The sequence below is a fragment of the Nanorana parkeri genome, unplaced genomic scaffold (genome assembly GCF_000935625.1).
Source record: "Nanorana parkeri isolate BGI_ZX_2015 unplaced genomic scaffold, ASM93562v1 scaffold25, whole genome shotgun sequence".
NCBI lineage: Eukaryota > Metazoa > Chordata > Amphibia > Anura > Dicroglossidae > Nanorana > Nanorana parkeri.
Window position 1 is genome coordinate 3,562,434 of NW_017306293.1, and position 12,204 is coordinate 3,574,637.

General features: G+C 41.9%; 1 protein-coding gene across 2 annotated transcripts in view; it reads left to right on the plus strand.

Annotated features, from left to right (window-relative positions):
- Positions 1-517: 517 nt before the first annotated feature.
- Positions 518-12,204, plus strand: part of LOC108794511 (solute carrier family 22 member 6-A-like) — a 44,779-nt gene continuing 33,092 nt past the window's right edge. Inside the window, exons 1-4 of one of the 2 annotated variants that reach the window (XM_018565564.1) lie at positions 518-643; positions 2,598-3,509; positions 10,954-11,057; positions 11,159-11,313. In XM_018565564.1, coding sequence (XP_018421066.1) covers positions 3,126-3,509; positions 10,954-11,057; positions 11,159-11,313 — 643 coding nt within the window. In that variant the 5' untranslated portion in view covers positions 518-643; positions 2,598-3,125. Of the gene's footprint in view, positions 644-2,593; positions 3,510-10,953; positions 11,058-11,158; positions 11,314-12,204 lie in introns of those variants that run through there. The other variant, XM_018565557.1, reaches the window with a different exon arrangement.

The following is a 12,204-nucleotide window of genomic DNA, read 5'->3' on the forward strand; positions in this document are numbered from 1 at the left end:
CATCATTTCATAATTCATGTTCTTGTCCTAATTATAAATTGAATAGAGAATACTTTACCAAACTGCTTTCTCCTTTGTTAAAAATCTACCTAGTGAAAAGTGGCATCTTTCAATACTAAAATGGTTTACTTGTCTGGAGTTCCATTAACAGTAAGGTGTAAAGAATAAACAGGCTGTTGAACTATATGTCACTGTCATATATAATACAAAGAGGAATGTGTGCAGTTATGTCATTCTCTGTATCTCAAGGTACTCTGCTTATCATATACAACTCACATGGTTTTATAATATTTACTTGTCACCCTCTATACCCATTGCACTTTGCCCATGTTTCACTGCATTCCCCATGTTTTCTGCTTCCCCTCATTAATCCCCCACTGATTGCAGTGATACTTTAACTCTGACGGACTCTGACTCTATATAATCCTGGACCTCAAGCTCAAATACCTGTACTAGCTGTGCCCTGAACAACAGCAGCCACATATTCATTCTGCCAATTTCCATCAGAAAGTGAACTTCCAAAGTCTCTCAGCCGATACTTAATTTTTACTGCTATATGGTATCTTCTAAATAGTTTCAACCACAAGTTCTATTGTGACCTGCTTGATGGAACCCTAGGCTAACTGCATATGCTAAAGGTAAGGTTTTCACTGCTATCCACCGTCTAAGTTCCAGAGTTACTATTCAATGAGTATAGTCTAAACTGGGAAGGGCATATATGAGTAATTTGCAATATATTGATGTTTAATGGAATTATATTTTCTTTAATTGTCTAATGTGGTTGTCACAGACCACTCACGCATGTTAGTAGCATTCAGGGTGTAAGCAAAGGTGAGTACTTGCAGAAGGCAGACTAAAGTATCCTACTCTGCAATGTCTAATTGTAAGGCACGGGGATGTATTGTGTATATATAGTAAAGTTTCCTGATTTATTACTGGTGTGTAGAGTATGTCATGTGTAAACTCATCTTGGTTCAGCTAAGATACACCGAAGCAGTCGGTCAGATTCAGAATGTGTTTTTAGGGTCCTCGGTTTGTCAGTAATTCAGTATAGCAGCACACAGTTACTTTGTGGTCCCTGACGAAAATCGTTTGCACCACACTATTGGATGCACACAAGTAACTCATATAATCCCTAATGCAGGGGTCTTAAACTCAAATGACCTGGGGGCCAATGGGCATGTTTTCTTCTTCCATAGGGGCCACATGAGGAGAGACAGCCAAGAGGGAGAGTGAGGAGAGACAGTCAGGAGAGAGAGAGAGATAAGAAACAGCTGGAGAAAGAGTGAGGAGAGACAGCTAGGGGAGAGTGCACGGAGAGACAGCCTAGAGAGTAAGGAAAGACAGCCAGGGGAGAGAGTGAGTAGAGACAGCCAGGGGAGAGAGTGAGTAGAGAGAGCCACCAGGGGAGAGAGTGAGTAGAGAGAGCCAGGAGAGAGAGTGAGGATAGATAGCCAGAGGAGAGCGAGGGAGAAGAGACAGCCAGGGAGAGAGAGGAGAGGCAGACAGGAGAGAGAGAGGAGAGGCAGACAGGAGAGAGAGAGGCGAGACAGTCAAGAGAGAGAGCAAGGAAAGACAGCCAGGAGTAAGAGCAAGGAGAAACAGCCAGGAGAGATAGCTAAAGGAGAGAGAGAGGAGAGACAGCCAGGAGAGAGATCAAGGAGAGACAGCCAGGGGAGAAAGAGGGAGTCGAGACAGCCAGGAAACAGGGAGAAGAGATAGCCTGGGGAGAGAGAGAAGAGATCGCCAGTAGAAAAGAGTACCTCGCTTGTTCCCGTGATGGACTACAATCTCAATACACATGAGTAACGTAAATGTGAACTTGTAGTCCATCATGGGAGCAAGCCTGGAGTTGTGGCTACTGTACAACACACACAGAGACCATGGGGAACAAAAGGAGCCACGATCCAGAAGGAAGGACAATTTCAGCACCAAGTCAGAGATGATTTGAGGATCTACAGCTGAGTGATACACAAATAAGATACATTTTTGTTAAAGTGACATTGTTTTCCCTCCCCCCATGCTAATGTTAGCACTTACCTTAAATGATGTCTCTTAATCCCATCTTCTTCTTCTTTCCTGATGTTTTCATCTGTCCCTCCAGTGGTGCGGCGACTCGCCGATCCAGCGCTGACTCATCTCTGCTTGCAGGCACTTCCGATCCAGCGGTGTCTGCATGCGGGTGCACGAGTCCATAGACTTACCTTGCGTCTCTGCTCGTCTCCCGGCCGAGAATCTGAACTGCGCATGCGCCCGCCCCAAGATCCTTTGCGGCCACACGAGCAGTTCCGGATTCTCGGCGCGGGAGTGCGCAGCGATAACGAGGTAAGTTTAAACCGCTGTTAAAGCAGGGTTTTTTCCCCAACTTTTTGCCTATATCTACTGCTAGCTAGCAGTAGATATAGGCAGAACAAACGGAGGCTTTAGAACCCCTTTAATAGAGCACGTGAATACATTAGAAAGATTTAACTCCTGAGTTTAGTGTCACTTTAAACATTGTTAGATTAATATTATTTTGTAATGTAGTTCATCTAATTTGTTTTGATGTTTTCTAGAAACTGACCACAATCCTTAATCTTTTTTTTTTCTTTAAGAAGAAAGATTTTATAACTGAAGAAAGTCACAACTGCATCGCCTTGACGCTGAAAAGGTTAACAAAAGAAAATTACTTTTTGAGACAAAACATTAACTGAAACACTGAACACAATCTTTTGCCTAAATTGGTGCGGAAAACAAAATTATGAACGCCCATTACAGTGTGATAAAAATCTAAAGAAAATTCAAAGATTATCTATGAAACTACAGTGATTATCAAAGACTTGGTATAAGGGTTTCCAATACTGAAAGAATAAAGAACATAATTCTGAGCGAGAAGAGAGGATTTCATTATAATCCTGTTTAAGAATGCCTGTGGAAATGTTGGCATGAGTTCCTCAGAAAACAGAATATAGAACAGTGAATTTTCTCCAGCATTGTTCTGCCCTCTGTGCTGTGCTGTGGAAAAGTTATTGTTGAAGTTCAATCTCAAGAGGAAAAACAGCTTTATCTACAGTTAAAATAAAGACTATTTTTTTCCATATTTGGGTGGTGAAAGTGATTAGGGAGGTCAAGCTGAGTTATCAGCCATGGCATTTGCTGATCTTTTGGAAAAAACTGGAGGCATGGGACGGTTCCAGATCATACACGTTACATTGCTATGCATTCCAATATTGTTAATGGCCAGCCATAACCTGCTCCAAAACTTCAGTGCTGCAATTCCAAGCCACGTGTGCAAAATAAATGACACGGGGGCTGTTAACAGCAGTATTGTCACCGAGGGTTGGGTGGGGGTCTTTATACCTCTGAATGAGCAGGGGAGGCCTGAATCATGCCTGGAGTTTGCTGACGTACAATGGAGAAAGGTGGATTCCAACGACACGTGGCTTAACAGTACAGATGCAGAAACAAGACCCTGCACAAATGGTTGGGAGTATGATCGGGAGGAGTTCAGCTCAACTATAATCACTGAAGTAAGTATATCAGTAATATAGTTTTGAAATGTTGAACAGTTATAATACGAACTGCTGGACTGAATGATACTAAAAGCACCTGTACAAACAAAATTGATATTTCAGTTAATTGGGAATACTAGCAATCCGAATCTCAATAGTCTCTGTTGACTTCTGCATTACTATTTCCCCATCCCAGTTACCAGCTTTGTCCTCTTGTCATAAAGTTACATTGCGCCTTTTGCAGCATGGGGAGCCTCACCCTTTTTGCTGCATTCCTTAAAGTGACACTAGCTCACGATTAAAATCTTGAAAATACATTCAAGTACCTTTACTATTTACAGAAATTTAGCTTATTTGTGTATCACTCAGCTGTAGATCCTCAAATCATCTCTGAATTGGTGCCTCCTTCTGGAGGGTGTGTGCTATGTTCTCCATGGTCCCAGTGTGTGTTGTAAAGTATCCACCACTCCAAGCTCACTCCTCTGATAGACCTTAACTTTAATACAAATTAGTATACTAAACGTGAGATTGTAGTCAGGGGCGTCCCGAGGCTGGGTGACACCCGGAGCGGTAACCGAGTGTCAACCCGCCGAGACATCACTGCACATGCGCATGACGTCACCACGCGCATGCGCGATGACGTCATCGCACGGCAGTATTCTGATACCTGCCGGCGGCCATCTTGGTGATGGACGCCGGCAGAGAGAGTAGGGGACAGTCACCCGGCAGGATAAGGTATGCCGCCGGGTCCCCTCCTCTCTCCTGATACTGTCGGGCGTTCGGTCCATGACCGAGCGCCCGACTTTTCAGAGGGGGGGGGTGACACCAAAATGACTGAGGCATTTTGGTGTCACCCCTCCAATGGTGTCACCTGGGTGCGGACCGCACCCCCCTTGTGATGCCACTGATTGTAGTCCATCATGGGAGTGAGTTTTGTGCGGTGGCTACTTTACAACACGCACAGGGACCATGGGGAACAAAAGTAGCCACCCTCCAGAAGGAATGTATTTTTAAGATTTAACTCCTGAGTTTAGTGTCACTTTAAATAAAATAATTTTAAATTTATAATTTAATGTAAATAATAAACTAATAAAAAGCCATATAGTGAGAGTAAACAGTGTCTTAATGGCAACAGTAGAGAAGGATTAGAAATTCAGTTTCAGTAATCACTTGACTATTAAATCTGACTATTATGCCAAGACCAATGCTTTCACTCAAAACTGAAATCTGGCTTTAGGTAACCTGAACTTTCAAATCTCTATTTGCAAACATCTTTTAAGCGTCCCTCACCTATGGCTGATATGGCATACTAGCAGGCAGGCCATTCTTTTCACATATTAGGTTTCCATAACTTAAAAGCATGTGGACATGTCTATGACAAAGTCTAAAAGACTGAGGTGTTAATTGCTTTAATTATTTCCAGAATTTAAATAGTGCAAACACATTACACAGTGACATACAGAAAACGTAAATTGATTGACTTTAGTCCTTATTTTTCAAAGTAGCTCACAATTAAATGTCCTTGAGAAAAATAACACAAACAGAAAGGGTATTTTAGAGGAAGGTAGTTAACGTCCCACCATATTTCTGGACTTTGGGAGGAGACCACACATACCTCAAACTCCATGTAGATAGTGTCTCCGGTAGAATTTACACACAAATCAACAAGGAAATCACGTAATCAGCATGTTGTTTAAATTTAAATCAAACGTTACTACGGTGCAGATTACAAATGTTTTCATTATAGTTACAAATGAGTAAACAGATTTGCAGATAATTACACCGATTCACTCTGAGTTGGGTCTTGTGGCCAAGAGGTGACATGCTTTGCAATTTAACTTGATTCATTTCATAACTGGTTAAGTGTTCCAAAAGATCACTTACGAGTTCACTTCTAGGTTCTCCAAAAAGGAATTTCACACTTTGTGCCCCAGGGGTGACCTTAGTCTTAACACCATAGGGTATTATGGAAATTCTCCAAACGATAACTCCTAATCTGGAAATATACAACTTATTTATTTGGCCACTTACAATGAGAGCTAGGGATTCCCTCCTCATAGCCCCCCTGCAGTATTAAAAGCAGAATTCCTATTGCTGGAGGCCACCTAGGAAGAAGACGTGCTGCTTAACAGTTTGATGTCCCTTTGCCATTCTACAGAGATCATAGTGAACTAATAAGTGTTCCTTTGTGGAAATCGTTCCTCTATTTACACTGGGATAATAGTTCACCAGAGGAGCGAATGATGAGGTGTGCTCCCTTGAATCACTGGTGGAGCAGATGAATCTTGTACAAATAATGCTCTCACACAGAATTTGCATACACTGTCAACTGAAGCCATAAATTGGACACTACACCTACTCTTGTAGTTTCTTTCTATTTGACTGGAATTTGATCACCGGTGGGAGTGTTTTTTCTCTCTGTACACACTGCGATTACTAGCAGGTTAAGTCTGAAAGAGCGTAGTCTCCAGTAAAAAAAAAAAGCACATGTGCAAATATTTTTCTTTCAGGGTTTTATTTTATAGTATATAAGCTGCTGAAAGGAATACACAATTGAAAGGGGATGGACATAATTATGGAAATATCTAACAATATCTTAGTATGCAGAACCTAATAAGAAGTAGGGTCAACCCTGACACACAAGTCCTGAATTATATCCTGTATTAGGATTTTGCAGTGTTCTCTAAGAAAAAAACCTCTAGCTCATTGAAGGTGGTGAAAATCTACTTTACAATCGTTGCCTTAAAACTTTCTATAAGTGTTGTCGCTGCACACCTTACTACAAATGACCATAGTAGCTAGGGTGCTGTAGCCACTGTCAATTGACATTGCACGATTTTTAAAAGTATATTTAGCTAGTTCCCCTTGGATCTGAAAGCAAAGTACAGAGCTATATTTAAACATCAAAAGAATCATATGACAAATGCGCAACATTTCAGTGCCTCACAGGGCCCCTTCATCAGCCTTGCGTGACAATTTGTTTAGCAGTTGGCATATGGGCATTATTATCCTCTCAATGAGAATATCATGAGGGAACATTTTTAGCACCACGACGTGAGCATGTCCTCTAAAAGGGCCTTACTTTCCTTGATTATTGCAACTAGAACTTATGAATCAAACAAGATGGCAACCCATAACATTGCAGGAGGTCATATAAGGTCTATGCTGTTACTAGCACCCGCCCCTTTGTTTACATGCAGCTGTAGGGGGAGGAATGCCCTGGTTGCAGCTGATTGGGTTGGCACTGACAGCTTCCTTGGGTTTGGATACAGGTGTTAGGAGCATGTTCCTATTCCTGTTGCAACCACTCAGCTTCATCTAGTGGTTGCCTCTTGTAACTACACCTATCACAGTTCAGTCAGCTGCGGGCTGATCAGGCTAATCAGCTTGGCTACACGCCCCTCACAGCCTGGGCGGTGGTTAGTTGTGCTCTATTTAAGCATCACAAGCCCAGAGCTCTGGGCTTGTGATAGTTCCAGCCTTGTCTTGTCTTTGCGCTGTCTATACAAGCCTGTACCCTGATCCTCAATCCCAGTCCTGCCTTCACCGTGAAACCTAGTCTTGCCTCAGATCTTTTTCCTTATACCTGTCTTGTTTCTTGTATCCTGTACTTATCTTGTATTAGTTCCGGTCTTGTATTTTGCTTTCTGTTTTGTCTCGCACCTTGACATCAGTCAGTACTTCTCCTTGTTCCTGGGGGCCAGCCTGTGGCATCACCTGATCAGATCAAATAGTTTAAGTCCTGGGGGCATCCAAGTACCGGTAGGCATGCTTGCCTTATGGGAACGGTGGCTGCTAAAGGTGAAACAACTCGTCACTATTTGTTCTGACAGCGTGCGTCCACAGCTGGTCCTGACAACAGGTATTAACCATCATTTGGGTTTCTCTAATCATAAACGTAGTTGAATGTATGAAATAGGGTGATATTTCACTCATCAGAGCATATTACATTTTCCATTGCTCAGAAATCCTTCCCACTTTCTCCAAAACTAAAAATTAAAAAAACAACCTTTTGGCTGGGGCTATTCTTTAACTCTGCTGGCAAGGCAAATCACTTTGTGTGCATAGCAGTTTCTGTGACCTATGCAGTCTTGTACATTGACATCCTCCATGCCGTATCTGCAGCAGAGTGATATTAAACCCTTACAGAAAATAAACACAACCAGTTAATGTTTCCATATCGTTAAAGCATAATTAACAGCTTGTTAATGCTTAGCAAGGTCTGGTAAACAGTTGTGGCTACAGAGTCTTACTATTGTATAGAATAGAGAGATCCACTAGACATGGTGCCAAAGTTTATCATAGCTTAAAGTGAACTAGTTGGGAGAAAAAAAAATCTTACCCCATTTTAAAAATGCTGGTTGCTTTCCTGTGATGCCCACAACAGCCTTAAAAATGTCTCGGTCACTGACCTTAATTAATTATACAGATCAGTAAAGTCATGATATGAAGACAAAGTCAGTTAGCATGACAGCCAGGTAACTAGCTTTTACAAAAATAACGCTTTTTTCTTTGAAACAGTAGAAAGCTGCGTAAATACATCACTGACAGTTCACAATATACAGCAGCAGTATGATTTTTTGTAAAATAGTCATCTTTAATCAATAAAAAATAACCCCAATCACTAAAATCTCATATAAGCAGTAATAATAATAATTTCAAAATACTTTTACATCTGCAGTTTTCATTAAGATTATCCATGATGATTGTAGCATGAAGCTTCTTATTCAGGCATGACTGAGGTAGCATAGATGTCCCCATTCTTTCTCCTAATACGAGCCGCCAAGACCACCCACCACTCGTCCCTGTAAGGAATAAACAGAACGCACTCCAAAATGGCATAAAATGGCCTTAGCAACCCTTTTATTAAATAATTTGATATAAAACATAACTATATATAAACCATTTCAACATCCATCAGAATTACATAAACAAAGTTGCAGGTCTTTGAAGGCCACACCTTTTCTTGATCCGTTCCCTGCGACAGTACTACAACATGTTAGGCCCCAGCCACAACACATCGCCTCGAGGACAACCACCAACTGACCGCATACACTCCAAATATCCAATAGGGTTGACCATCTTACACCTTGAATAGAGGACCCATACAAAGACAGGTCCCCAAACCTTATCCACCAGCACCTATTATTTGGTGGCCTCCAAAGACCCCAACCGCATACCTACCCATAGACTAACCACAAAAAATTGGGCAGGTGGGAGGGAACTTCACTCCACGTCAGACAATCTCCAACTGCTGTATGAGAAGACAAGACCCTCCTACTCAGACCACCGTTCAAGCTCCACCTAACCTTTTGACCTGTCCAATCAGGTAAGTGACCTTGTCCAAAGACCGAACCCTTGTTAACCCCTTTTTAGCTTGTCTCCCCTATACACCTAGTCATGTATGCCCTCCACTTTTTTTTTTCGCTTTGGGCCTTCCTTTATCTGTGATGGGGTGACAACTGTTTCCCAACTGTGCACCTGCATTGTCACCCTCTCATATGCATCCTGGTTAAGCTTACAAGTGGTGGTGCTGACCCATATTGCATTAGCACAGTCCACTGTTATCTCGCCATGCTGTGCAGTCTACATTGGAGTGAGTACATGCAGACAGGAAGTGGCTAAAAGGCCTTGAAAAGGCTCCGAGCTGCTGGCCTTTGCCAGCAGCAATGAGATGCAAAAAAGAATGACAAATAATGTAAAAACATAAATGGTGGCAATTGATACGCAGTGCTTTAGAAACAAAATGTCATTTCATTAGACATTAGGTCTGCTTTAGGGCTCATGCACACAGGCGTATAAAAAAAACTGCGTTCAGATTCATACAACGCATAGGTTTTTTAAGGATCTGAACACAGCAAAATTATGGGTTCATGCCCACAGCTACATTGTGCTCAGTAATCTTGCGCTGAATTCAGTTGCGTAAAATCAAAGTAGAAAATTCTGCGTCCAGTGTTAGTATTTCGGCATGATTTACATGTATACGCATTTAAACACATGCAAACATTACAGCATGATCCTGTATAGATATCAGTATTTTATTACTCCCAAGAGCATGAGCTCTTAAAAAGCAGCACAGCAGCTTTAGCCAAATGACATTGCCTAGGCTAAGATGATGTCATCAGTCTACTGTTCCTCTCTCCTTTTAAAAGACTGCAACATTGTAAATTTGTAGCAAGTCACAAGGAGAGAGGCTGGAGTGGGGTGGTTGATCTGTGTCACACATTTGTAAACACCGCCAGTAATTGCACAGGCACCAGGATGAACATGGCTGTGTCATTTCTGAGCTGCCATCGCAGTCCAGGAAGTAGATTCTGACCCTGGATGATACCGGGACAAAGATGGCCCAATCCCCCTGGATTACAGCAGTAGGCAAACAAATGGTAAGCAATAAATGTTAATGTGTCAGGATGTCATGCAGACCCTTTGTTCAAGTAAGTGCATCTAGAAAAGTAAAAACAAAAAACAGAACCCAAAGCTAGACTACATGTTAAATGGTGCACACTGTTGGACGTGTATAATATGTGTATTTGTTTGTGTGTGTGTGTGTGTGTGTGTGTGTGTGTGTGCTGTGTTTTTTTAAAATTATTTTTAATTTTTATTTTTCTACTGTTGAGACAGAGAGTCCTCAATCTCTTTTTCTGGAGCCTCAGCACTGAATGGTATGGAATGGGTAGCGGCAACTCAGTACAGAGACTTCCCATTCATTCACAAACTGGAGATAGTAAATATTTAAAATCAACCAGTTATGAATGGATAGAAGCCTCTGTACTGAGCTGCTTCTACCCATTCAGAAACTCATGAACGAACAGGAAAGTTATGTAAAGCACTTCCTGTTCATTCATAACTGGGGACACATCGTACTATGTGTCCCCAGATGTTTACACTCCAGTGTTTGTGCTGCACACAGAGGATCATTAAATATTGCATGTACTTACTAATCCTCCGCTCAGCCATCCTGAAAGTGATGGGAGCCACTCGTCCACGCAAAGAAATGCTCAGCCATCCTAGATTTGACAGCCGGTGGCTCTGCAATCTTCTCCCGGCTCATCCATCCTGATAACATCGCTCCCTCCTCCGCCCCCCTTGCCAGCTTCAGCACTCCATTTCCCCTTGGATCCCCATTGCCTCTCCCCATACAGGGGAGGGCAGCTGGGATTCGAAGAGAAGCTGCAGGCTTTCCCGCCTGTCTACACCCTGACGCTCCGAGGCCATGGCCTCAGTGGCCTTGTGGGGAATCCGGCCCCTGTTGCCATGGCACAATGTGCGACTACACAGCTCACACTCCCCAAAGGCTGGCCCTGACTGGCATGGCTTAGCATCGATATCCCTACAGACATGCACTGCATCTGAACTATGCATTAAGACAACAAACACATTTGTAAATGATTTAGTCAGGTAAAGTAAGAGATCCGTAAGCATTTCAGAGTTTCATTTACGTTACCAATATTTTATTTTATAGTGGGATTTGGTGTGCAGCACCAAACACAAAAGACAGCTGGCTCAGTCCTTGTACATGGCAGGTGTGCTTGTGGGAGCCATTATCCTGGGAGGCCTGTCAGACAAGTAGGTGACACTTTAATACGGTCCTACTCTAATAATCTTAGATGTCATTATATGCATGCCATGACCAGAAAATCACTATGACACGTTTCAATTTTTCCTAGGTACGGTCGAAGGGCATTGCTAATTTGGTCATACTTACAAATGGCTGTCTGTGGGATCTGCACTACCTTTTCTCCAAACTACCTCTCCTACTGTGTATTCCGGTTTCTTTGTGGGATGGCTCTGTCTGGAATTGGGCTGAACACTACTGCCTTAAGTATGTAGGAAGCCTATGCATGGAATTCATGTGTAAATGTGGAATGAAAAGTAAGCTGGAGATTTGTGAAGAAGAGTTATAAGAGTGAACACCTATGCAAACGAGGTTCACAATGCATTATGGCCACTAGCAGGAGTCAAGGAGTGTAGGAGATTCCTATGCTCCTTGGTTCCATCTAGTGGCCATAATGTGCTGCAACTGCTCTCTGTGAAGCCAACAGGTCTTATTGCCAACCCTCAAGTTGTGAGATTGTAACATTGATTCTGTAGGTGCAGAGGACCCTTTTGATAGACAGTTGTTTTTTTTATGACTGGAGTTTAGCTATAATGTGTTATATTATTCTACTTTAATGTCAACCATGCATAAAATCTTGACACTTGAGATTTGAATGAATCTCCTAACAAGCAACACGTACAAAGGTTGTAAACATGAAGTCAATAGACAGACATGAAAGGTTGTACAAGTTTCTTGTTGCATTGCATGTGGTAGGCCTAGTTATTCTTTGACTACTAGACACTTTATTACATACTTAAAAGCACTTCTTATATAATTCCTCTGAAAAACATATTCATATCTTAAATCAGCTATTTATTTATTTTACTTTTTTATAGGATTTCAAGCCCAAAGTGTCTCACCTTTGTACAAACTAACTTTATGATATATAGATATAGATAGAGAGAGAAAGAGAATACCGTATATACTCGAGTATAAGCCGTCCCGAATATAAGCCGAGGTACCTAATTTTAGCCAAAAAAACTGGGAAAAAGTATTGACCCGAATATAAGCCGAGGGTGGGAAATGAGGCAGCTACTGGTAGATAGATACCATTAAAATACATTAATATTTATTTAAAAGAAAAATAACCTAGCTCTGTAAGTGGAAAAGGGGGTG